The following is a 27,591-nucleotide window of genomic DNA, read 5'->3' as shown; positions in this document are numbered from 1 at the left end:
TACAGCCAGCAAAAGATTAATATATTGTCACTATATATAAAGCCCGAGGGACGTATTTGGAATTAACATTGATGTAACATTTTTCGTCATTTTATAAACTTCCTTTTTTATCCTTATAAAAACTATTTTTAATTTAACTACCTATAACTATTCAAAGCTATTTTTACTTTTAATTATTCAAGTATATGTTTTCAACATAACTTTCCCTAAACATTATAACTACCAATATAAAATTATTTTATGAAAAATATTTAAAAGATTAAAGTTTGCTTCAGTAATAAAAATTTTATTTAAAATATATGACCATAAATATTATGTATTTTTTTAATTGCACACACATTGAGTATGCATTGAACACTAGTTGTAATAGTACATGTGCTTTATAAACAAGGGTAAAATATACTTCACCCCTTGTGGTTTAGTGATTTTTTATATAACCCTCCGGTAGTTTCAAAAACTAGACAAACTACCTCATAATTTGGACTAAAGTGTCAAAATAATGAAAAATGATCCTCTATAACGTAACATAAGGAAATGTCGAGAGTATCTTTGTTTAAAAGCGCAAATAGTTGAAATGACCAAAATACATAAACATAATATGCATGACAATTTAGCTCTTATGATTTTATATTTTACTATGTAACCCTTTTATAGTTTAGTACTTTACTACATAATCCCCTTATGGTTATCAAAATATATATGCATAACTCCTTGTAGTTAATTAATAATTTCTAACTTTACAAATGAGTATTTTTGACATTTTAGTTGACTCCATTATAAATGCAAATTCTATCATTTTGTTACTTTAATCCAAACTATAAGGAGATTATATATAACTTTTTAAATCATAAGGGAGTTATGTAACAAAGTGCTAAACTATAGGGGATAAAGTATATTTTATCCAATAAACAAAGGCATATATATATGTGTGTGTGTGTGTGTGCACGATAGCGCTTGGTGCATCAATAGCAATAGCTACGTAGCCACTTTCTTTGGAGAATTAGATTCAAAGACTAATAGGAAGAATTTATTCTTAATTTTTTTAGGTAAGTTAACTAATAAAATTCTTATAATATGCAAAAGATGGTAACAAGTAGTAGACCGAGATAGTGCATAAGTTGTATTTGTCCTCTATAGAAAAGAATTAGCCCTTTTCAAAACCGTATCATGTCCAAAAACGATGCTAAACTTGAGCCCGGAGTAAACGGACAAGTACATGACAATCAGTTAAAGAAAAATTGACTGGCAGCTCCACCGCACACGGAGCTACCGCAACCTCCCTCGCAGCCACCGCCCCAGCCACCACCCCCACAGCCACTGCAGATGACTGAAGATCTGCAGCCGCCCCCCCTGACCTCCTCCCCTCAACCACCCGCTGCAACCTCACCCCCACTCCTCCTTAGCAACACACTAAAAACCTCCTTCCAAACCTCCCTTGTTACCTCCTACAAAGATAGCCTTGACAAATCCCTCTCTGACCACATCTCCTCTTTTCATGAATCCTTCATTTCCTCTTGTCATGATGACTGCTCGGATTCAGAAGATGAATCATCAGAAGACTTGGCAATCCCCATTGACAGGTGCCGAACCTGTGCAATAATAACAATAAATATAGAACCTAGCTACCACTAAAAGCAGTCAATAATTAATCCTAGGTACTGGAGCAGGGACTCTAGGTATGCAATGGGTTACTTGATTCACCCTGTTCCCGAAGAGTTTGCTTAACCCGATATACCAGAATTAATTAGTTGACAAAAATTACTAAATAGTAGACAGTGGCAAGTAGGGTCGTCTCCTCAGGGACTGGAAATATCTGTCTCTTTTAAAGTCCAATTGATAAGGGGGGATTTCACCGGAATGAAAAATAATTAAACAATTTAACTAAAAATGAATAAACAACTAGCACAAATATAGCAGGAATTTAATCAGGAATAAATAAATTCTAGCCAAGGATGCAACTACTCAGGCACAGTCCATTTATCCGATCATCGACGCAAGAGAGGTTCACTCAATTTATTAATAGGCTAGTTATAGCCATCGATGAACTCTAATGACCAATTTTTCCTTAATTTATAGGTGACCAAGGTACGACCATTAATCACCCCTAACTAGAAAAGTACTCCCAGGTACGATCGTAGGAATTAATTTTCCAATTGCATTAATAACCAGAAAAATCTAACCCTAATCAATAACACGCTACGAGGGTTATTTAAATTAGATTGCACGTTCCCCTAATGTGTAAACACACCAGTTGCCACTAATATTAATCAATCAAACAATTACGGATTTAATTGACTAAATTGGCACGAGATTACTAAATCACATTGAACATCGGGCCCTTGACATCCAATTAATAAAATAATCTCATGAAAATTCAAGCAGACAACGTGCGAATATTAATAAATAAAAGAACACATGAAAACTAATTAGATCTCACAGATTCTCGGGACTGCGCCGTCGAGTTGACCCTTGACTAGATGGAAGGCTTAGCCACGCCGCATAATTAAATCACCACACGAATTAGTAAATTGCAAAGGCATTGCGTTTTCTATTAGGAAGTAAGGAATAAAAGGTGTTTTTCCCGTTGGGGAATATTGTCGAACACCTGGCGTGTGTCAGAGGCCAGTCAGGAGAGAAAAGAGAAGAACTAAAGACTAGGCTAAAAACTAAACTAAAAGGTCGTCTCTTCCTTCCCTACGTTATCCCTATTTAAGAAACAAAAGAAAGATAGACTAAAGCTATCTAGGTGGTCCCCACACATGTGGACAAAGCCTCCAAAGTACTTCTTCTTCCAAGTCTCTTTACGTTGCTTTCTTTGAAGAGCCCAAATGACTAAATGCCTTCCACTAACTTGTGGTCCCCCACCAATTCAAGGGCCCAAGAACTGAAGCTCTTGGAAGTCTCCAATTTTTCATAAAATCCCTCCTTTTTGATAGTTTTCTGCTTCATTTCTGGAATTAAGTCCAGATACCAAATATGAGTAAATATCAGCAGTTAACACAATATTTATCAGGGATAAAAGGAGAAATTAATAATAAAATTACTAACAAATTATACCCTATCAATTCCCCCCACACCTGAATCATGCTTGCCCTCAAGCATAATTATCTCAAAAGTACAATCAAGATACGAAGTAATTCACAGCAGTTCATACCAAAACGGCACTCCAAATTCCCCAATAACTTCATCGAAATCAAAATATATCAAATCAACAATGCTCACAGTTCAAAGTGCACTCATTCACTCCAAAGTGTATATGAAACGTATATAAGGTGGCTCTCAAGTCAATACAATAGAATGACACTACCATAAGTTTGCTCATATATCATATCTCCACCACTTACTCATGAATTTAAATGCAGCAATCAAGGGATTTTGCAAGGTTGTAATGGGGCTCGGGTGAGAGGGTAGGATAAAAAGGAGTCAAAAGGGTGTAAAAGTATAAAGAAAGTGCTCAGAAATTCATTACACAGATTCTTGCACATTGGGAACTTCAAGGCATCTCAACCATTACACAAGTAAAGTAAATTAGCACTTGCCGCAACCTTCGACTTTTCTTTTCTCCTCCTTTCATTCATCTACTTCCCTTTTTTCTTCTTTTTTTTTGTTTTTATTTTTTTTTCTTTCCTTTTCAATAACTCCCAACCAGCACCATAAAAATCAATTTTACTTGTCGATTCCCTGCACTTTGTCTTCTTTTCACATTTCCCTTTCTGCTCTTTTTTTTCATAGATAGGTGTAATGCCCTCCCTCAAATAATACTCCAAAATTCTGTATAATGAAATCAAAACACTTCTTCACACGAGGTTCAAAAAGAAAGTCTAAAGAGAGATTTTTCGGCTAAAAACTAGGGTCTCAAGCGAAGAATAGGATGTAAAGCTCAACTTGGCTCCCTAATGGTAAATAATCCAAGGGTTGGTTTTAAAAAAGTCAAAAAAAAATGGCTCATTCCTAAGTGCCCTATCATTTCAATGCATTAAACTCATTTAAATGCAGTTTTGACATGCATAACCGAGCAAGTTCTAGAATGACAAATCATGTGCACTAATCACTCAACAAAACGAAAAATTAGGCCCAAAAATCGCACAAGTGATCAAATTGATGTCAAGTGCAGCATATTAATCAATCAATTCAGTATCAAGGAAAGTAGAACACCCCATGGCATGAACTTACTATGTACGCTCATATCTCAATTTGCATTCATCATCGTTTAACTAAAAACACAACCAGAGCATAGTCCAAAGCATAGTCAACCCTCCCCCACACCTAAACCTTACATTGCCCTCAATGTAAGCAAAGAAAGATCAAAACAAAGGTACCGGGGCAACAATACTTCCCTTAAAAATGGAGGAGGGCAGGACTGAATCACGGTAGTGGAGGAACAGGCGGGCGGAAGCCCACGTGATGGAGATACTGCGCTAAATTCTGGGCCATCCCGCCCATTTGACGCTCCATCCGATCCATACGAGTGTCCATGTGCTGCATCTGGAACCGGAGGGCTGCAAGCTGGCTATCGACGGAGGAAGATGGTGGAGGTGCTGAAAAGGATGGTCCGGGGGCATCCGTGGAAGGACCACCAGCCTCCGGGGCAGTGGATTTGGAAGCGCTGCGCTTTGGAGGAACGGAGATTGGCCCCGGGGGAGCAAACTGAAAAACGCCCGCCACTTGTCTCACAAGACCCATTTTTTCCAAACAAACCAAATCGAGGGGTTTCATAGTACAAGCACGATGCAAGTTATGATTATTTAAGTCCAAAATCCCAAGATTTACAGCCAACTGAGTGATAAATGAGCCTAAGATTAATGGCTTATTTTTCTTATTTAGCACAGTTCGGAGGTGGAGGGCGAACCAACTACCCAAATTGACCCTAGTCCGAGTGACCATGCACCAAACGAAAAAGAACTCGGGCTTGGTCAGAGTACCCGAGCTATCCTTCCTACCTGAGAAACTATAGGCCATGAATCTATGTAAATACCGGTAGGCGGTGCTCTTAAGATAAGAAGCCTTAGACTGACTGGGGTCATAGCAGCGTCGGTCAACTGACAAATCTCCCCAATAATCAAGGTAATGAGAGAAAAATGGCTCCGTGTACTCGCACGCACTGTGCATATATTCCTCACTCTGGGAGTAGGGAATATCAATGAACCCAAGAGCCAAATTAAATTCAGTTATAGATTGGGTGAACTCCCTACCCATTAATCGAAACCTCACTACCCCAGGAGTGGTAACGGAGAATTCATCAGGAATATTAAATTCAAAAGTAGCATAGAATTCCCATGTGAGTTCAGTAAAAGTAGGTAGATTGATAGAAACATAGCGGGTCCAACCTACGTTAGTCAAGTGCTGTGTGACCTCATCCCTCAGGTTTAGCATATCAAGTGTAGGGCCATGGATGTATTTACAAGGAATTATCTTCCTTGTGCAAGCCGAGGCATACCGCTCCTTGTCGGCAGCCCGGGTGAAGGTCAAATTGCCACCAAAATGGGCCGAAGAGGAGATATGAACCTCCCTATTCCGCCCAAGACGGGTCCGGGGTCCTCCCGGCCCAGTCGAGGGGGCAGGTCCCCCTAAGGGGACCGTAGGCTGAGGGACGAAGGTGGATGGCTTGTTCTTGCTTTTAGTTTTGGGTTTGGTCATTTGGTCTATTGGATAGGACAGAGGCAAGGCGAATGTGCACAAAAGAGGTCAACAGGCAGCTGATTCAGTAAAGGGTCCCAATCACAGCTTCCAATCACAGACAAGTGCACAACCAAACAATAAAAGTACCCCAAAAGCTAATTAGCACTGTGAGCAGCAGAATTGTCCCCAAATACTACCAAATTGACCCAAAAGTAATTAATCAAATAAACAGAGCACAAACCCCCTTAAAAACTAAATAAACAGGCAATTTGAACAAAATTTTTCTCCCAATATCACTGATTTAGCACAAAAATTTACCAAGCAATTTACAGTCCATCACAGATATATCACAGCACCCAAAATCAAGCACAGAATATCTGTCTTCAGCTAGCAACTAAAAAGAATATGGTCTCAGCTACGCAATAAAATTCTGTCCTCAGCTACTTTTAAAAACTAGTAATCTGGTCTCAACTAATTAGCGACAGAGAAATAAAGAAAGAAATCACCGGTGGGGTTGTGACGACGACAGCGAGTAAGGTGGAAGAGGCAGAGGCAGCAGAGAGGTGGCGGAATGCACACCGCGCGTGCGACGCACGCGTTAAGGCAGGCGCGAGAAGGGGGGGTCGCTGTTCTGGTAGCGCGCGGAGGTTGGCGAGCAAGGAGGTTGCTGCTCTCCGCCTGGGCTGGACTGGCGCTGGGCTGCTGAGAAGGAAAACGTGCTGTTGCGCGCCTGGTTGGTGAAGCGCTGGGCGTGCGGCACTGCTGTCGCTCGTGCTGAAGAGGGACGCACGAAGGCTCGCGCGCGATGGCCTGCGAGATGCGCGCGGCTGGGCAGGAGGTCGCGTTGAGCTCGCCTGGGCTGAGAGCTCGCGCGATGGTGCTCTGGCCGCTTGCTGCGTGTGGCGGGCTGCTGTAGCTGGAGCTGGACGCGGAGGATCTGGAGGCAGAGCTCGCGCGCGGAGTGGCGTGGAGCGCGGCCGGCGCGTGACTGGTGGTCCGCACGGTGGGTGGACGGTAAGGTGCGGCGACCGTGCGGCGTGCGGAGAAAGTGAGGCGCGGCGGCGGACAAAGAGAAAAGAAGGAAGAAGAAGGAGAAAAAGAAAGAAAAGGAAGAAGAAAGAATAAAGAAAGAAAAAGGAAGAAAAGAAGAAGTAGGGCTACGGTTTTTTTTTTTTTTTTTTTTTTAACAAAGAACTCCTGTCTTAGGCGTGGGCACGTCTAACTGCTATAGAGTCCTCAGAACTTGCATGGAAATTTCTTCCCCTCAGGCGTGACCACCTGGCGTGGGCACGTCTAACTGCCATGGAGTCCGCAGATCCTGAAAGAAAATTTCTTTCCCTCAGGCGTGACCACCTGGCGTGGGCACGTCTAACTACTAATTTCCTGCCACCAAACATCAAACTATTAATTGACACTAACACTTAACTAAAACTTAAAAAATGCATGAAAATTGAAACAAATAGTCTTGGGTTGCCTCCCAAAAGCGCCTTTCTTTAATGTTTTTGGCTAGACATTGAACACCACTCTTCAATTTGGGTGTAACTCAATTTTTCTGAAAATCGGTGGCCCTCCTCCAGGATCTAAATAGCCTTTGAGTGCAGCATTCTTTCTTAATTTTCTACTCCTTTTCACCTCATACAGTGCTTTCATCCCCTTATACTTGTTCTCAGTAAGTTTGAATTTATCCCTACAAGCAAACTCAGAAAATTCTTGCACAGAGGGATTAATAGCATGAATAGCAAACACAGGGTGAGAGTTAACAGGATGTTCCATTGTATCGAAAATATTAAAGTGGACTAGTTCTCCATCAAATTCCATGTACAATGTACCCTTATTAACGTCAATTTTTGTCTGTGCTGTGCTCAAAAAAGGTCTACCTAGTAGCGAAGGTGAGGGGTCAGGGGAATGATCATCATCCATGTCAAGTACATAAAAGTCAGCCGAAAATATCAATTCATTAACTTTAACCAGCACATCCTCGACCAACCCATCAGGGTATGCATTTGTTCGGTCAGCTAATTGAATTATTATCTCGGTTTCTTTTAATGGACCGAGATTCAGAGAAGCATACATAGATTTTGGCATTACGTTGATCGATGCTCCTAAATCCAGTAAGGTATTTCTAATCAGAGTATTACCTATCTTGCATGGGACAGTAAACCTACCTGGATCCCCACACTTTGGTGGTAGCTTTCTTTGGAGAACTGCTGACACATTCTCCCCAACAATAACTCTTTCATCTCCCCTCAGCCTCTTTCGATTGACACATAGGTCCCTCAGAAATTTTGCATATTTCGGCACTTGCTTGATGGCGTCTAGTAGGGGGATATTGATCTCTACCTTGCGAAACACCTCCAGGATCTCTTTTTCCTTGTCCTGCTTCTTCGATTTTTCCAATCTGCAAGGAAATGGAGGGGGATTAGTTTTAACTGTAATTACTGGGTCTGGAAGTACCTTTAGATCTGCATCATTGCTGTCCTCCCTCTCAAGTTCATTTTCGATCTTTTCCTCATCCTTATCCTTAGGGATCATAGGTTCAGGCCCCTGAATTTCCTTCCTGCTCCTTAAAGTCATTGCGCTTACGTTCTTCAGGTTCAGTTCAGGTTGGGATGGCAATCTTCCATTTACTTGGGACTCCAAACGGTTGATTGTTGTGGCCATTTGACTTATCTGATTCCTTATATCCTGCATTTCGGAGTCCGTCCGTTGCTGATTTTGCATAATGGTTGCCTCCGTCCTTTGCCGATTTTGCGCCATGATCGTCATCATTTGTTTCATCATCTCCTCCAAAGATGGACCAGAGTTTTGGGGCGTAGGTGGTCGGGGTTGGTATTGCTGCTGGTACCCTGGTGGCTTATTTGGCACGAAATTAGACTGTCTGTTCGGTACAAAGTTGGGCTGTCCATTTCCCCCATAACTGAGATTCGGGTGGTCCTTCCAACCGGGATTGTACGTATTCGAGTACGGGTCATAGGGCCTTCTTGGCGCGGGCGCGTGACCAGCCATGTTCACCTGTTCTGCAGTTTCTTCCTGAAGCATTGGGCACATGTCTGCAGAGTGACCCATACCAGTGCAAATCCCGCACACCCTGGCCTGAGATGCATTCCCTACAGCCAGTTGCCTAACAAACGCGGTCAACTCAGTTAGCTGCTGCTGCATAGAGGGTGTCTCTACCTCATTCACCCTGCGTATTGGAACATCCTCTCTCGTACCGAATTGTTGTGAATTCTCTGCCATCCTCTCTATCAACTCCCGTGCTTCCTGAGGGGTTTTGTTCACCAGTGCCCCTCCACTTGCAGCATCAATTATGCTTCTGTCCCCGAAAAGGAGCCCCTCATAAAAATACTGTATGATCAACTGCTCACTTATTTGGTGTTGGGGCACCTGTGCAACAAGTTCTTGAACCGTTCCCAATACTCATAGAGTGACTCCCCTGGATGCTGCTTGATCCCACAAATTTTTTTCCTCAGACTTGCAGCCCTGGACGCAGGAAAATATTTATCTAAGAACTTTTTCTTCAATTGGTCCCACGTGGTGATGCTACCTGGTGGTAGGTAGTATAACCAGTCCTTTGCAGAGTCCTTCAAGAAAAAGGGAAATGCCCTCATTTTTATCTGCTCATCTGTAATGCCCGGGGGTTTCATACTGTTGCACATGATATCAAACTCCTGCAGATGCTTATACGGTTCCTCACCTGGTAAACCATGAAAAGAGGGTAAAAGAGAAATCAGACCAGATTTTAACTCGAATGAGGTGTTTTCACTCAAACTCGGGAAAGTAATGCACAAAGGCTGCTGATTTAAATTGGGGGCAGCCAACTCCCTTCATGTTCGTGCATTAGCCATAGGGATTTCTTCTTGCTCCGAGTCACTCGAAGTGTCACCAAATGAATCTGTTGGTTCAACTCTTGACTCAGGTCTCTGAGATGTAGCACTGGAGTGCTCCTCTCTGAACTGTCTGGTTTCCTTTCACGTTCTACTCGCGGTCTTCTCTACTTCAGGGTCAAAAATCAAATCACCTGTACGAGAAAACCGAGGCATACACTAAAAAAATACCAGAAAATTAGAACAAAAATGAATTTAAAAAGAAACAAATAATAACGCCAGTCCCCGGCAACGGCGCCAAAAATTGACAGGTGCCGAACCTGTGCAATAATAACAATAAATATAGAACCTAGCTACCACTAAAAGCAGTCAATAATTAATCCTAGGTACTGGAGTAGGGACTTTAGGTGTGCAATGGGTTACTTGATTCAACCTGTTCCCGAAGAGTTTGCTTAACCCGATATACCAGAATTAATTAGTTGACAAAAATTACTAAATAGTAGACAGTGGCAAGTTGGGTCGTCTCCTCAGGGACTGGAAATATCTGTCTCTTTTAAAGTCCAATTGATAAGGGGAGATTTCACCGGAATGAAACTAAAAATAATTAAACAATTTAACTAAAAATGAATAAACAACTAGCACAAATATAGCAGGAATTTAATCAGGAATAAATAAATTCTAGCCAAGGATGCAACTACTCAGGCACAGTCCATTTATCCGATCATCGACGCAAGAGAGGTTCACTCAATTTATTAATAGGCTAGTTATAGCCATCGATGAACTCTAATGACCAATTTTTCCTTAATTTATAGGTGACCAAGGTACGACCATTAATCACCCCTAACTAGAAAAGTACTCCCAGGTACGATCGTAGGAATTAATTTTCCAATTGCATTAATAACCAGAAAAACCTAACCCTAATCAATAACACGCTACGAGAGTTATTTAAATTAGATTGCACGTTCCCCTAATGTGTAAACACACCAGTTGCCACTAATATTAATCAATCAAATAATTACGGATTTAATTGATTAAATTGGCACGAGATTACTAAATCACATTGAACATCGGGCCCTTGACATCCAATTAATAAAATAATCCCATGAAAATTCAAGCAGACAACGTGCGAATATTAATAAATAAAAGAACACATGAAAACTAATTAGATCTCACAGATTCTCGGGACTGCGCCGTCGAGTTGACCCTTGACTAGATGGAAGGCTTAGCCACGCCGCATAATTAAATCACCACACGAATTAGTAAATTGCAAAGGCATTGCGTTTTCTATTAGGAAGCAAGGAATAAAAGGTGTTTTTCCCGTTGGAGAATATTGTCGAACACTTGACGTGTGTCAGAGGCCAGTCAGGAGAGAAAAGAGAAGAACTAAAGACTAGGCTAAAAACTAAACTAAAAGGTCGTCTCTTCCTTCCCTACGTTATCCCTATTTAAGAAACAAAAGAAAGATAGACTAAAGCTATCTAGGTGGCCCCCACACATGTGGACAAAACCTCCAAAGTACTTCTTCTTCCAAGTCTCTTTACGTTGCTTTCTTTGAAGAGTCGAAATGACTAAATGCCTTCCACTAACTTGTGGTCCCCCACCAATTCAAAGGCCCAAGAACTGAAGCCCTTGGAAGTCTCCAATTTTTCATAAAGTCCCTCCTTTTTGATAGTTTTCTGCTTCATTCCTGGAATTAAGTCCAGATACCAAATATGAGTAAATATCAGCAGTTAACACAATATTTATCAGGGATAAAAGGGAAAATTAATAATAAAATTACTAACAAATTATACCCTATCACCCATCCACAAATCGGATAAGCGTAGAATGAGGAAACCATGGAAACATGCTTTGATTGTCAAAGTATTCAAGAAGCACTTAGAGTTCAAATTCTTCGATCAAAAGATCAGAGAGCTATGGTGACAGGTGCCGAACCTGTGCAATAATAAATACCTACTCGAGAAAAATACAGATTTTGTATATAGCGGTGAGTAGGGTCGAATCCACAGGGATTGAGGATAATTCGTTTCTTCTAGAGTCCAAAGTATGGGGGGTTTTTGGATTAAATACTAACTAAATAAATTAACTGCAGGAAATAATTGATTAAGAGAAATAATTAAGAGAAAACTCTAGCCAAGCGTACACTTCAGAAATGGTTCATGCACTGATCATTGATGCAGAAATAATTCCAACATTTAGTAATATATTAGTTATAGTTGTCATGCACGCGATAAACAACCAACCCTTCCTTAATTTCTCGATAGCTAAGGTACGACCGTTAGCTATTTCTCTAACCCAAAAATAACCCTAAGTACGACCGTAGGATTTAATTTCTAGATTGCATTAATAATTAGAAAGACCCAATCCTAACCAACAAACACGCTACGAGGGTTTGTTTAAGTTAGATCATATGCTCCCCTGACATAAACCTAATTACGCCAGTTGCTACTAAGATAGAGATAACGAACAATTACGGATTCAATTACCTCTATTTAGCAAAATAGCCTATGTGAATAATTAATTATTGCGCACTAATCAATCATACATAAGGACTATAACAATTAAAGACAGGAAACACATAATACCAATAAATGAGGAAGCGATTAAAATAATTTCGATCTCACAGTAATTGTTGAACCAAGTCTTCAGTTGTCCCCTTGACTAGAATTAAGAGGTTAGTCCTCCATTAATGGAGAACAACCATGCGAAAGAGCTAAGAAAAGAAAAACTAAAACTACGCTAAAAGCCTAAACTAAAAACTATTGATTGATCCGAGTTCTCTGTACGTTTGTCTCCTTTTTAAAGCCAACAATGACTAAAACTTCTTATCCCTGTGGTCCCCTGCTGAAATTGAGAATCAAACCAAAAGTGGGGCTCTACCGAATTCCTTGCTTTTAGTTTCCTATTGCTCGTAGGACTCCAATCTCCTAATCAGCAAAGGAAATGCAATCTCTTTGTAGCACCATGTGGGCCCGGTTGTTTGAAATCCCAATTATCTCCAAAAAGTCCCTCATTTTTGTAGTTTTCTGTTTCACTTCCTGAAATCGAGTCCAATACCAAATATAAGTAAATATTAATAATTAAAACAATATTTGGCAAGGATAAAGGGGAAAATTAATAATAAAATTACTAACAATTAACACCCTATCATATGGAAACCGTGTGGAAATATGTCTCTTATAGACATTGGAAAAGGATTCTACATAGCAAAATTTGATTCTCCCGAAGATTTCCTCAAAGTTGTAAAGGGAGGGCCTTGGTACATTCTTAAGTATTTCGTATCTATTCAACAATGGGTACCAAATTTCAACTCCAAGAATGGTCAACCCACTACTACGGCAGCGTGGGTTCGTCTCCCGGGACTCCCTTTAGAATACTATAATCGGGAAATCCTTGCCAGAGCAGGAAATAAAATCGGGAAATTAATCTCCATGGATGTACGCACAGCAAAATCGGAAAGGGGACGCTACGCCAGATTTTGTATAGAAATTGACCTCTCCAAACCTCTCCCCACTTTTCTCAAATTTGGTAGGTATGTCCAAGAATTACAATTTGAGGGCTTATCCTTTTGTTTTGACTGTGGGTACGTAGGGCATGACTCCGGGAAATGTCAAGAATTTGCTCGTCGATCCGCCTCTTCTCATCAGTACGAACAGGGGAAAGCTGATCGAAATTGCTCCGCGCCGCCGCAGAACCCAGACGATGCCCATATTCATGACAGCTCCTCCGGGCCTTGGATGACCGTTCCTCAAAACCACCACCCAAAAACCAAAGGCAGGCCCTTTGACCGGATTCGGCCCAAACCCCCTTCAACAAAAAATTCAAATTCAAACCTTTCAAGCCTGTTTGCCACATCTCATCCACCAAAAAAAGACCAACACCCAAAAATTTCCTCTTCTTTGTTACTCTCGAACAAATCGTTGACCCTAGACAATGCATTTAAACCCCTTGCAGACCTAGACCATGAGCCACCCCACTCTAGAAACTTCTCCCGAGGTCAACCTATTCCCCCTTTGCATACAATCCAGGAACGACCTTCCAAAGACAGTTCTCTGGTTTCTCTTCCTTTCACCAAATTGGAAAATCCTAAAAAGATGAACCCAGAAAATACAACTGCATCAACCCGTGATCATCACTCAGCTTCTTTGGATCCTCAGATGATAAAGCCTCTTTCCCCCTCTAATTCTCTAGTCGTGCAACCTAGTCCTCACACTAGAAATCCTCCTTCCCTCCGCAAGCAACAAAGGCTGTCCTCCCATGTCTCCACCAAGCCCCGAAACTCTTCCTCAACCCCGCAAATGCATCGATCCAGATCGACATCCCGCATCTCCAGAACTACCCGCAGGCTGCACCAGACCGACATGAGTGACCCACTTTCGACTCCACAGCCACTTCATTGGCTTGGAAGAAGGTGAGCTCTCACAAAATTTACAACCCTATTCTCAAGTATCAGAACCATCTTCCTACAGAGGATTTCAACCGTCTGAGGGACTGCAACATCTTGGGCAACCTCCTAGTCTGGAGCCACCCATCAGGGATGGCAACGACTATGGAGTTCGACCCAACAGCATTCCTGGGCCTAAGGTATCCCATCTGCCGGGATCATTGGATCCCCCCAATACCAATGATGGGGAGACCGACAGCCTCTCCAGCTCCCCCAGCACCCCCCAAAAACCCTTTGGAGGGCAACATGGATAGAGACATGGAGCTGGCCTATCTCCTACAGCCACCAATAGAAGTAGTCCTGGAGCGTCTGTCCCCATACCCGCTGCCTCTAAGACTCTTCGCCGTAAAAGAGTCCGTGGTGGTCTTACCACCACCCAGAGACCTTACAGGATTCAGACTTTTCATCAACTCCTTTCCGAGTCCAAAACCAGGAAGTCTAGACTTCGAAGTGGAAATACAACCCAGGTACTACAGAAACGGAAAACGCGTCCTTGCGAGCTGCACTCCGAACCTGGCAGAAAGGAGACTCCCTCAGAGCCCTCTGTTGCCCCTTCACCCTAGTCTGGAAGAAATGAAGCTCTTAATGTGGAATGTGAGAGGTGCAGGTAGCTCTGCATTTCGTGACCATCTCCTTCAACACATTAACACTCACAAACCTGGCATTGTCTTGGTAGTGGAAACTAGATTAAGTGGAAGCAGGGTTGTAGAAGTTTGTGAAAGCCTCTCGTTCACCAACTTCCGAATCCAAGATGCAAATACATTCAAGGGTGGACTGTGGCTCCTGTGGAACGGGGCTGAGGTCAACGTCGAGCCTATCTCCAGCAATTTCCAAGTCATCCATGCAAACATTAAGGTATCTCCTAACACCTCCCCTTGGTTGCTTAGTTGCATTTATGCTAGTCCTAAACTCGAGGAACGCTTGCTTCTATGGGAGCACCTTAAAAATCTGTCTTCCTTAAATAATTTGCCTTGGATGTGTATTGGTGACTTTAATGAACTGCTTCCTCAACAAGATAAATTAGGAGGTAACCCTATTAACAGATCTAGAGCCTCAGCTTTCTGCTCTGTAATTGAAGCGTGTAATCTCTTAGATATGGGCTTTGTGGGCCCAAGATTCACTTGGGTTTGTAAGAAAAATAATTCTTTCATCTATGAAAGATTAGATAGAGCCTTCTGCGACCCTTTGTGGAGAAACCTTTTTCCTAAAGCGTCGATCCAGCACCTAGCCCGCACTAGATCTGACCACTGCCCACTCATAGTCAACCTCTATCCTCAACCTCCAAACCTTTCTATTAAGCCTTTTCGTTTGGAAAAATTTTGGCTTTCTCACCCTTCTTTTCCAGATATCATCAGAAATAACTGGTCTTCCCCTCCAACCCCTGTTACTGAGTCTATTAAATGTTTCACTGAAGCCACCAGGGTTTGGAGTAGAGTCTCTTTTGAAAACATCTTCCACAAAAAAAAGAAAATCCTCAATAGACTAGTAGGGATCCAAAAATCTCTTCAATATCACCCTTCCGTCTTTCTATCCACTCTGGAAAGCTCCCTCACAGCCCAGCTGGAAGACACTTTAAGGATGGAAAAAGACCTTTGGCTTCTTAAGTCAAGAACTGATCATCTCATCTGGGATGACCTGAATGTTAAATTTCTGCAGACCACAACCATTGTGCAGAGGAAAACAAACCGAATTCTTGCTATTAGAGACCTTGTTGGTAACTGGATCACTGAAGATCTTGCTATCAAACGTCACATCCAATCTTTTTTCACCAACCTTTTCACCTCTGACTTTGTAGAAGTCAGCCTCTAACCTGAACCATTTCCTGCACCCCCTCTTACGCTCTCGCCTAGTGAAACCCAGCTTTTTAGCCATATCCCTTCCAGCCAAGAAATCAGGAAAGCCTGCTTAGATTTCAAGCCCTTTAAGGCTCCGGGACCAGATGGACTCCACGCCTACTTCTACCAAAAATTCTGGACCCTACTGGAAAACTCTATTGTTCAGTTTATCCAAGATGCCTTCAACCATTTACCTTTTCCTCAAGGTATTAATGATACTTTCATTTGCTTAATCCCCAAAACTGATTGCCCTGAACTCATTCAAAATTTTAGGCCTATTAGTCTGTGCAACTCACTTTACAAGATCCTCTCTAAAGTGATTGTAAACAGACTCAGACCTTACCTGGCTAAGGTTATCTCCCCTTTTCAAACTAGTTTCCTACCTGGAAGGAGCTGCTCAGATAATGTCAAATTAGTTCAGGAAGCCATTTTCAAGATTAAATCAAAAAAGGCACAAAGAGTCTTTGTGCTATTAAAATTGATCTTGAAAAGGCTTTTGACAAACTTGAGTGGCACTTCATTAGGGAAACCCTGGTCTTCTTTGGCATTCCTGAAGCTCTCACTCAAGTTATCCTCCAATGCATTTCCTCTCCTAGGCTTGCTGTCCTTCATAATGGTAAGCTTATTGATTGGATCTCTCCTTCAAGGGGTATTAGGCAAGGAGATTCCATCTCCCCTTATTTATTTATTATGTGCATGGAATATCTCTCATTATCCATAAACAAAGCTATCTCTGAAAAGAGATGGAAGCCTCTATCTTTTGGTCCCAACACCCCCCTGTTATCTCACTGCATTTTTGCGGATGAAATCACCTTGTTTGCTGAAACTAACCCAGTATCCATACTTTCCATCCACAACATCCTGGAAGATTTTTCCCTTCGATCTGGCTTATCAATCAATCGTCAGAAATCAAAAATTCTCTTTTCTCCTAATACCCCCCGGATCTTAGACTGTCTACAGTCAATCAATTAGGCTTTTCTGAATCTCATGAGTTTGGAAAATACCTTGGTTTCCCCATCTCCGGGGATAGGGTTAGCAGGAACCAGCTAAATTTCATTTTAGACAAGATAAAAAAAACTCGCAGGATGGAAGGCAAGCCTCCTCTCTTTTGCTAGAAGGAAAGCCACAATCCAGCAAACTACTATTGCCATTCCTGTTTTCTACTCCCAATGCACCCCTCTACCTGCCTCTCTCTATAATGACATTGACAAGGAGCAAAGAAACTTTCTTTGGGGCTCTACTTCCCAAAAAAGGAAGCTTCACCTGGTCTCCTGGGAAAAAATTACCAAACCTAAAGACCTGGGAGGATTGGGAGTCAAGCAATCTGCCTTAATTAATAAGGCTTCAATGGCAAAATTCTGTTGGCAGCTTCAAACAGAAACCAAGAAGCCTTGGGCACAAATCATTTCCCGCAAATACCTACCCAAATTCCATCCCACCCCATTCCTTGATTGGAATCCTGTTAGACACAGAGGCTCGGTAAATTTCAAATGCATTCAACAAGGCCTCCCCTTGTTCAAAGGTGGCAGCTCTAAAGTTATCAAAAGTGGAGCAAATACACTTGTTTGGCATGATAAATGGCTCCCCCAAGGTACCCTCAGATCCCTGATCCATGGGCCTTTGACCTTGGAAGACCACTCTATGCTTGTGAAGGACCTATTCAATTCCCTTGATGACTGGAATCTGGAAGCCTTGTCTATGGTGCTTCCCTAGGATCTAAGCCAAAGGATTTCTGCCATCCCACGGCAGAATTACAACCCCACTCCCGATACCATTAGATGGGGGCATTCCCTTAATGGTAGCTTCTCCTTCAAATCTGCCTACTTCCTAGCTTTTCTCCAAAAATACCCAGACCCAACCGCGCCTAATCTCTCGTGGATCTGGTCTCTGCACGTCCCCACAAAAATTAAACACTTCCTTTGGTTGTTAGCTCAACAAAGGATTCCCACCAAGCAACACCTCTTCGATCGACATATCATCCCTGACACCTCTTGTTCTTTCTGTAACCATTTCTCAGAAGATGCTGAACATGTGGTGAGAGGATGTCCCCGAGATAAAATCCAGGCCCCCTTCCTTCACCGCCCTTGGCAACCTTTCAACATTTGGCTCCTTCAGAACTGCAAAAACTCCTCCCCCTCCTTTTACGGTTCCATTTCTTGGAACGTTTTTTGTGTTTTCTCTTGTTGGGTTCTCTGGAACAATAGAAACAAACTTTTGTTCGAACCCATTAGAGCATGGAAATTTCCTCACGTTCAGGCTCTAAATCTTGCTGCTGAATTTGTCGCAATTGGTCCAAGCCGCTCTCCCCTTCCCCTACCTAAAAGCCAGGTCCTCATTGGATGGACTCCACCACCTAGAGGATGGCTTAAATTGAATTCTGATGGATCCTGCTCACCCAACCCTGGCCTCGGGGGATGCGGGACCCTGATACGAGACCATCTTGGTACTTGGATTAAAGGGTCGATTCGAAAGCTCGGCCACACCAACAACCTAATTGCAGAATGTTGGGCCATCAGAGATGGACTCGAAATCGCAAGATCATTGAATACCCAATGTCTGATTGTTGAATGCGACTGTGAAGTTGTCCTTAACATGCTAAACAAGTCAATTCCAGAAGGTCATGACCTTGCTCCTATCTTAAATGATTGCAGGCACCTTCTCTCTAATTTCCAGCAAGTGCAAGTAAAGCACATCTACAGAGAGGCGAATAGAGGAGCAGATGCACTAGCAAAGTTGGGTGAAAAGCTTTTGTGTCCCTTTTCACTACTAGATTCATGTCCGCTCAGTTTAGGATCTATTTTGTCTGATGATTTGAGGGGAGTCTGTTTCCCCAGATACATTGCTAAGTTGTAACCTTTCCTTATTATTTTATGCAAGTCTTTCCTACCAAAAAAAAAAAAAGTTAAAGAAAACACACCAACTGAAAGGAAAGAGGATTAGAACAGTTGTTGGCACAAGGAAATAACAAGGAATGGGGCAGAAAATAGGAGGCATTACAAGATTCTTCAATTTGGTGTCGACTTTCCAATTTGGATACCTTTCTCTACATATTACTTCAGCATCAATCTGCAAATATTTGATACTTTTCTTTGCATCTTAGTTTAGCATCATCAAGTTCAGTCCTGAATACTGCTTCCTTGTGATTTCAACCACAATGAGCTAGTCATGTGATACACAATTAGAGGAATACACATTTTCAAAGCATTATTCCAACTGTGATACGTTTCTCTACAGATTATTTCGGCATCAATCTGCATAAATTTGATGCTTTTCTCTACATCTAAGCTCAGCATCATCTCAGTTCAGTCCTGATTAGTGTTTTGATTATGGCTTCATCCTCAGTTAGCTAGTCAGTAGGATATAAATTGCAGAATATCCATTTTCATAGCATTAATCATCAAGTTGGCATTTTTCATTGCTCCTGAACAGTTAAAGACTTTAGCACGTAGCGGCTGCAAGAAAATGTACCCCGAATTGTATGAAGCTGCACGGTCATGTAATTGGGTTGTAATGAAAGGATTTTCAGACGACTTCTACTCTCAACATACTCCAGCAAAAGACACAGTCCTTCACGTATTAGCCCAGTCATGTGACTCTGCAAATGTAGTCCAACTTATCCTTGCTGGACATGGCCATTTGCTTATGAAATTGAACAAAAGGGGCGAGACTGCACTTCATTTGGCAGCAAGAGAGGGGCATTTGGGCATCATTCGAGCACTTATTGACTATGCAAAATCGGAAGCAGGATATTGTTTCCCCCCATGTTTTAGCAGATGCAAGTGGATGCTGAGGATGGCTAGTAAGGCTGGAAACACCGCTTTGCACGAGGCAGTTAGGAACAACTTCTATGACATCGCCAAATTGTTAGTTCAAGAAGATCCTGAGTTTTGTTATCCCCACAATTATGCTGTGGAGACACCTCTGTATCTGGCAGTTGAGAAGGGACGCCATAATATTATGGTTCTAATTTTGGAGTCTTGCAAGACGCCATCTTATCTTGGCCCCCGACACAAAACTGCCTTGCATGCTGCCGCAATTTGGAATTTGCCAGGTGACTTCATGGATAAGCATCAGTTATATTAACATCATATGCACAACAAACCTGAGCTGCTGTTCCTTCTTTTTTTTTTCATATTTTGATACAGGGGAATTAAATTTTTACCTTGTACAAAATTTCGACTTTAATGGCACAAGCGGTTAATGCATTAAAAGAAATTTATGGAAAATTAATCTGATAAAATACCATTTAATAATGGGTAAATTACTTATTACCCCTCTATAATTTTATACAATGCAGATGATCCCCTAAGGTTTTAAAATAGCCACATAACCTCCCGTAGTTTTATGTAAAGTGAAAAATGGATGAAATGCATAATCAGTTACGATATTTATACCAAACACAAACACACTTTAAAAGCGTGTCTAATAAAAGTTTAATATCCATGTAACTCCCTTATGGTTTATATAAATATCTACTTTACCTCTTATAATTTTTGCATTTATCTACGTAATCTCTCTATACTTTATTCAAAATGGTTAAACTGTCGATTGATTTAGAATTTAAGTAAGGGTACTATTGGTATTTCAATTAACGATATTATGTAGGCTATTTTCCATCAAGTTTTCATTTTACATAAAATCATAGGGGGTGAAGTGGATATTTTAAAACGTTAGGAGGTCATGTGACAATAGATGAAATCACAAGAAGATTATATATAATTTGCCCTTCAATAATGTATTCTGTATTGTGTGTACATATTTATCCATTAATCATAACACTTGTTTAATTTACACAGTATATGTAAGTTGTTGTAGTGTAATTGATCTTAATGGGCTAGTGAATAACAGTATTTTCATTTGTTGCCCTAAAATATTAGCTACTTACAGAATCCATGAAGCTGATTTTGGAAAAGCTGCCTAATCTTATAAAAAAATGTCGATAAATTTGGGTGGACTGCACTTCATTATGCTGCCAAATTTAATCATCAGGATATTGCAAGACTATTACTGTCCGCTAAGTGCTCTGCTGCCTATGTTGCTGCCAAGAATGATGACTCCAAGACTGCTCTACATATTGCGGTAATTCATGGACATGTAGTTTTGGTGCAAGAGATTTTATCCCATTGCCCAGATTGTTGGGTTCAGCTTACGGGTAAAAGTCAGAATATCCTTCACCTAGCTGTAAAGCATGAAAAAGGAGAAGTCTTGGAGTTTGTTTTACAAAATTCTTGGGCTTCTGATCTCATTAACCAAAAGGATAATGAAGGAAACAGTCCTCTCCACCTGTATGTTGCTACCAAAAACTTAGATGGGAATTGCCTTGTGAATCATCCTTTTGTGGATGTCAATTCTTTCGACAATTCCAACTCCACGCCTCTAGACAGAATAGTACGGCGTGATCAACTTTCAAAAAGACAGGTATAAGATGTTTTTTCTTCCCCTCCCCTTTGCATGATCATAGTGCTTATGAAAAGTTTTTTCAATTTTGCATATATGAACTTGAAAATTTTAAACTATTACAAGATTTTATTTTTAGAAAATAGGAAAGTTAGATTTTGTAAGTTGTAGAAAATCCTTAACTACTAATCCTCCCAAGTCTATCGTTACCATATTTGTGTATCCATAAATTTTAGGTATCTTCACCCTTATTTTTTAAGACACTCATGGAATTTTAATATCTCAGGCCATCGTGTCTGTGATGCTACTAGAGTTATTTCCATTTATGCAGAAAATATTGTGTGTTTTTTTTTACAATATTGTACAATTGTTGTACTTGTTATGTAATTTGGTGTACACTTAACCACATTATTGTAAGTCTTAATTTTAGTTTATTCTTAAATAGTTTTAATTTTGTTCATAAATACACTAGATATTTTAAGAAGTAGACCACTTTATGTAAGTGTACACCAAATTTTGTAAGAAATACAATAACTGAACACAACCTCAACAAAATGTAAATGCAATCGCCATGCGGCTCTTTATAAACCGAGAAGAACACAATATGGTTTACGAAAAAGCAAAAAGAAGAAGAAAAAAATGGTGCTGTTTTCATTTTATAGTTTTCAAAACTATTTTTCTTAAACTCATGTTTCTGGTTTCTTCTTTAACTGTTTTTTTCTTTCCTCACATTATATCTCCTTTAAATGTAAACTTTCTACTTTAATTTATAACCAATATTATCTAACCAACCTTGTTCAAGGTGAACATTAATTAGTCTGTCTAAAAATAAAAAAGAAAACATGACACTTCTAAGTGGAAGGATCTATAATAGTTTTGCATATTATCTAAGATCCTTATCTATCACATCTGCGAGTAGAGTTGGAAGAGTACACCAAGACTCGCTTCATATTTTAGCGGTCCATTGCAATCAGCGACCTCGCTGTGACAATTTTGTTTCTGACAGATTTTAATCAATGATGAGTTGGAGAAAGCAGGTGGCACTCGAGGGTATCGAAATGTTGCTACCGTAAAGAAGAACTTACGAGTATCTAATCCTGATGAAGTAAAAAGAGTGGAAAAATTGGCAGCGAATTATTCGATTGTGGCTACACTGATCGCAACTGTCACTTTTGCAGCTGGTTTTACAATTCCAGGTGGATACTACAGTGACGGTCCACACACAGGCATGGCAGTTCTAAGCAAGAAAGCAGCTTTTATTACATTTGTTATTTCAGATTCCTTGGCAATGTTCGCCTCCATAGCTGCAGTGCTTGGACTTACCGTGCTCTTTCAGACAAAAAATCACCGGCTTAAGCTGGCCATTGTCCGGATAAATCGGAAGCGAATTTTTGGGGCTGTGATGTTAATGATGATAGCATTTCTCACTGGCTTGTGCGCAGTGCTACCAAATTTGGCTGTCATGATCGTGCCGTATGTCCTCGCTGCTTGGCTTGGCGGTCTCATATGCTTCGCCTTTTCCGGAAAATTCGAGGGCAGGGAATGTACCTATACAACTAGATTTAAGCATAGCGAGGCTGACTATAGTTTATTTTACCCTCTACGTCTATATAAACGATGGTATCAGGATTTGACTGAAGCCGAGGACTAGTTGTGTTATAATTCAATGGTAACTTAATAAAAAAAATTTGATTCTTTTTTGGCTATCAGAACTTGCAGCTTCCTCCCACTTTCGTCCAACAACTTGGGTTTTTATTATGCTTTGGATTGGACTTGAAAATGTACGGTGTGATGTTTTCTTTTTGTATATATAAATAGACTCCATTTTCAACATAAGTAGATAACATGGCAACTCCATTCAGCCAGAATTTTCGTCGTCCTCTCACGTGCCCGGCATGTGGATTGGAATCATCATGTTGTTCGCGCATCGCGCGTTAGTTTTCCCATCTGGCCTCGCCTGCCAGTGTCCCATGTGCCCGTGCTTCCGTCTTTCTGATCTTCTGCTGCATTTGCTCTCTTCCCGCTGCATTCTCTCTCCCATTACATTCTCTTTCTTTCTTTTTTTGGTTTTTTTTGGGATAATGTTGCTCTATCACTTATCCGCATCCTCTGGAACCTGGTACAAAATTTTGTTGACCTCCTCCTTTGTTTTGTTGTAATAGGCTTTCTTCTTCATCTCCGGTGAGGTCAGATCTTCTCTTCGGGTTACCTCTGGTCTGCCCCTCTTTTTGTTTTTTTTGTTTTTTTTTTTTTGGCTAAAGTTCGTATTTCTTTTGTCCCTTGTCCACTGACGTGCAGTTTTCTCTTTTTTTTCTCATCCACGGGCTTGTTACCGCCCAAGGACGTGCCATCTTCACTGTTGGTTGCAGATCTTGTGCTTTCTTCTTTCTCTCCAGTGAGGTCGGGTCTTCTCTTCAGGTTGCTCTGTATTCATGTTTTTCTCCTCCTCTGTAAAAACTTGTTTGATGCTAATGGTTCTTGTGTTTTGTTGTGCAAGCATTTTTTTCATTGCTTTTAGGAGACTGGTTTGTGATTTCTTTGGTAGCTGGGATTTGGACTCTGGAAGCCGTTTGTTTGGCTGCCCCTCTTTACTTGTCTTTCCCTCTCCTCCCCATCATCAAATTCCAGCCACATCTTCTAATGTAGCTCTCTACTACTTACAGACGGAATCCGCAGTAGAAGTTTCTGAACTGAAAAAGGAAAGCTAATCTCAGGGAGATAGATAGAAGAGAAGGTACGATGGCGTCCAAGATGCAGAGTATCGCGGTTCTTCAGACCGAGAATAACCTTGCAACCGGAGGTATATTTTCTTCAACTTTCTTCCTTCTCTCAATATCTCAATCTCTCTCTTTCGCGCTCTTTTTTCTTTTGTTTCAATTAATCTGAATTTCTATCTACATTTCAACGGAGTAGTAGTATATCGTCCTTAATTGGTGCACAACATTAGGAAATCTTGTTCTCTTTCGTTGTTTCCCCTCTTTAATAATCGAACCACTTCAAGAAAAAAACCGACCTTGGGAATTATTTTGCCCTAATACCCATTGTGGGTTTCGTAAATTTTGGTAATTTATTATATTTAGCTAAGAGAATTGGAGGTTTTGGTATAATTTGTGTAAAATTCCACGATTTTTCGGCTAGCAGTTTGGGCTTTAGAATTGCTGGCTTTGTCTGAATTTTTATCTCTTCTATATTTAATGGATATCTGAGGATCATTTAGTATCTGAAACTAATAAATCTACCAACGCTTACAGTCATGAGTGTAGAGTTAACTAAATATGTTAACCTCTTTATGAATAACTTTTTAAGGACTTTTATGCTAATTCTTCGCATTCAAAAAGGAGATAAATGGAAGAAACATTATTTTCTGATATTAGAGACACCTGCGGGAAAGAAGATGATAGCAAGTTACTGACCCCAGGTAGTATGAGATGAGATTGTATTGTAATTGAGCAGGGTTCACTTATCATAATAGATTGAATTTTGTAGTTTTGAACTGATACATTGTTCTTTTGATTGACTGAATGGCAATTTGGGAGCCATGCAGTTTGTTTTTCTTGTTTTTATTTTCTTATAATCCAAACCTGAAAAGGATTTGTTTTTTTCTCTTCCGAGTGATTGTTTGGTTTTCCAAAGATTTAAATTTTCCAGAGATTGATTGTTTGGTTTTCCGAAGGTCAATCTCTTTAACCCAAGAAAATAATAATATTAAACTGAAAAACAACAAAAATGTTGTCTTGGGAAACTATTGTTTATTTACATGGCTTGAAAGTTGAAATTGCCAGAAACAAGAAGCTCACTTTCTCTGATGGTCATATTTCTTCATCAGGTTGACCATTGCCAAAAAGAAGAGCTTAGCTACAAGACATCTCATAGCAATATCACGTCTTATTGTTGAAAAATTTGATTTTATGGTAGTGTTTGTAGGTTGAGTTATGACCCATGATTTATGCTCAGGCCCTTAAAATGGAGATATATAGTTAAGAAAAGTATAAAGGATTGGGGTGGCTTCAACATTTACCTTCAACTAATTTTCCTTGTGTTTTTCCTTTTTGAATTCAGCTTTGTGGAAATTGTGGCTCCTGTTTTCTCGCGGGATGCTTGGCGATGTGTTTGGCATATGATTCAGGTTCCCTTCTCTAACTTTGTCATTTGTATACGTATGTTTTAAGCCTTGTTGTACCTCCAACTATTTTTGCTTTTAGCTGCTCTCATTAGCCTTGGTTCTTTCCAGCTTAGAGCTCACGCTGATTTTTTACTTTCAATAACATTTCTAGAATGATTTGGTGCATGGTTGGGGATTGGATTTTGCACTAAGGAGATGTGTGGAGGTCAGTGGTTTTATTTGTTTCTTATCACTGTATTATTTGAAAGATTTAGAAAAGAAGGCTTGTCTACCTGCTTTTCATATTCCTGTTGGAAGGAGAGATCTGCGGGACAGTGGCATGTAAAACAGATAAAATTGGAAAACATGTATGTATTTCAAATGGATGTCTGCGTATTATCAGTTTCATTGTAAGTGTATTTTGCCTGTGTAGCCTGCACATGAGAAAATTGATGTGGTTGACTCTCAGTGGATAGTTCATCAAGTTATTCCTTCTCTGGGAAGTCAGGTCAGTTAACTACTTTATTACAACCATCGGGACTTGCTTTTCCTTTTCCTAGAGGTGATTAAAATAATGAAGTTTAGTTGTTTGCAAATGTTGTTCTGTTCAACTTTAATTTCCATTTTTGAGCAAATGGTTCTTCATTTATAAAATAAGCAACTTTTTAGCAGCAACCCCCTTATTTACATTTTTTTCTTCCACGTCAATTATCCTACTTGTCCCTTGATCTGGTTTCCCCTCATTTAGATTTGTTTTGTTGATAATGATGCTAACAGCTTCAGCTTCGTTGATTCCAGGGTCAATCTGAAAATGGAAAAGCTCCTTGGCAAGGGGTATGTAAGCTGTTACTTGTTCGGTTTCCATTTCAACCTTTCTGTATATTTTTTTATTGAGGCCTTTTCTTTGTCCTTCGTTTTTTTTGCAAAAGTCAACTCTGAAAGCTTCTTCATCCAATTTTATGGTAATCTGAGTTATTCTATATCACCTACATTCTAACAATCATGTTTAAATTAGGATTCATAGGTCTTATATCTGCACTCTGTTTGAATTGCATGATTTTGCATTGAACTGAATTTCATTAGATTTGTCCAAACGTCAAGTAACTAGCTTGAATTCTTTTCTATCTAATTTGGTAGGTAAGAGAGAGGTGCAGAAGTGAGTGGGTGCAGTTTCAAGATCGCCTAGCCAATGCAGATAAGAAATATATTGAACAGTTTGGGAGGACTTTGAATTAGCTAATTTCTGGTTATTACCCGTAACTTTCTTCATTTTCTTTTGTCCTTTTTCCATCTTTGTATCATTGTACGGAAGGGTGTTTTGGAGCCCAATTCTCTCACTCGATGTCTTTAAAATTTTTTTTTTTTTGCTTCTAGCGGGCGGTAGCTGAACTTCCTGTAGTAGTGAAAACTAACGATCTGAAACTGGAAGAGAGTGATCCTTTTTTGTGTATAAATAGATTAGACTTTGCTTCATTTGACTCCCATATTGCCAATATTCATTTCCTTTTCTTTCTTTTTTCTTTTCCTTCTATTTTTTTTCGCCCTTTTTTGCCCTTTTCTATTTTCTTGAGACGGGGAGGTGTGGGTGGGAATCCGTTGGTTGCCTCATACTGAACTCACCCGCTTACAGTTGTTATTTGGAGAACCATCCCCTGTTACCACTTTATTGAGCTTATTACCATCAGTAGTGGGATTATATGAGTTGGAGTACTTACCTACTTTATGTTTAATATTTCACTATTAAGTTGCGAATTTGGAGACGGAATTTCTGTTATATGCCAAATTTCTAATATTCTGGGTATCTCTTTTGCAGGAACGAGGTATTTGAACAACAGAAAGTTTTGTATCCTTCTAAGTTTTCTTGCATTTGGGTATTGATACTACTCACCTTTATTGCTCTGACTCCTATTTCTTTGCACAAGTTCCCTTTGACCTGCAATGCTTCTTTACTTTTTTTTTCTCTTAACTTCTTGTAGCTCTGATTGGAAAAGAAATATAGAGACATTGGAGAAAATAGTGTAACCAGTCTGAGGACATTGATCAATCTTAGGCAAATAATTAAATAAAACTATTATTACTTCAGAATCAAAATTCGTTAGCGATATGAAGGAGTTTAATAAGTATTTGGTTTGAAACAAGAGGTTTGACATTTCAACATTGTGACCTGTTGTTTCCATATATTATATTCTCAATCGTTTTCAAATATACGTTAGATGATACAAAAATATTACAACTTACTTAACACAAAGTTTTCACATTCCTATATTGTGGCCGACTATTTTGATATAATTCTTACTCAATCTAGTGCAAAACATACATTACGATGGCACAACAGTTTTACAATTCACCTGACGTCACAATTTTCCCAAC

General features: G+C 40.1%; 2 protein-coding genes and 1 long non-coding RNA gene across 12 annotated transcripts; all 3 read left to right on the top strand.

The window, feature by feature from the left end:
* The first annotated feature begins 14,070 nt into the window (after nucleotides 1-14,070).
* Nucleotides 14,071-15,696, top strand: LOC140021383 (uncharacterized). Its single transcript, XM_072072143.1, has one exon. The coding sequence runs from the start codon at nucleotides 14,071-14,073 to the stop codon at nucleotides 15,694-15,696; it is 1,626 nt and encodes a 541-aa protein (XP_071928244.1).
* A 3,536-nt stretch (nucleotides 15,697-19,232) lies between these two features.
* LOC113718513 (protein ACCELERATED CELL DEATH 6-like) lies at nucleotides 19,233-22,770 on the top strand. The gene is made up of 4 exons (XM_027243413.1): nucleotides 19,233-19,773; nucleotides 20,519-20,523; nucleotides 20,712-21,140; nucleotides 22,126-22,770. Exons 1-4 carry the CDS (start codon nucleotides 19,233-19,235, stop codon nucleotides 22,768-22,770), a joined length of 1,620 nt encoding a protein of 539 aa, XP_027099214.1.
* A 191-nt stretch (nucleotides 22,771-22,961) lies between these two features.
* On the top strand, nucleotides 22,962-27,235 carry LOC140021544 (uncharacterized). 10 transcript variants are annotated; one of them, XR_011825384.1, is made up of 10 exons: nucleotides 22,969-23,305; nucleotides 23,489-23,537; nucleotides 23,783-23,919; nucleotides 25,179-25,245; nucleotides 25,394-25,447; nucleotides 25,655-25,729; nucleotides 26,020-26,055; nucleotides 26,359-26,467; nucleotides 27,035-27,064; nucleotides 27,198-27,235. It is a non-coding gene; the product is annotated as an uncharacterized lncRNA (long non-coding RNA). The 10 variants fall into 10 exon arrangements; XR_011825383.1 differs by having other exon boundaries at nucleotides 22,969-23,333; nucleotides 23,489-23,519; XR_011825381.1 differs by having other exon boundaries at nucleotides 22,969-23,333.
* The last annotated feature ends 356 nt before the right edge of the window (nucleotides 27,236-27,591 follow it).

This window comes from Coffea arabica, chromosome 11e, assembly GCF_036785885.1.
Source record: "Coffea arabica cultivar ET-39 chromosome 11e, Coffea Arabica ET-39 HiFi, whole genome shotgun sequence".
Taxonomy (NCBI): Eukaryota; Viridiplantae; Streptophyta; class Magnoliopsida; order Gentianales; family Rubiaceae; genus Coffea; species Coffea arabica.
Note: the sequence above shows the minus strand (reverse complement) of the source record. Positions and strands in the feature narration are given on the sequence as shown.

Coding starts and splice junctions, on each gene's coding strand:
- LOC140021383 (XM_072072143.1), top strand. CDS start 14,071: ATGGGGAGACCGACAGCCTCTCCAGCTCCCCCAGCACCCCCCAAAAAC.
- LOC113718513 (XM_027243413.1), top strand. CDS start 19,233: ATGAAAGGATTTTCAGACGACTTCTACTCTCAACATACTCCAGCAAAA. Junction 21,141..22,125: donor ATCAACTTTCAAAAAGACAG/GTATAAGATGTT, acceptor TGTTTCTGACAG/ATTTTAATCAATGATGAGTT.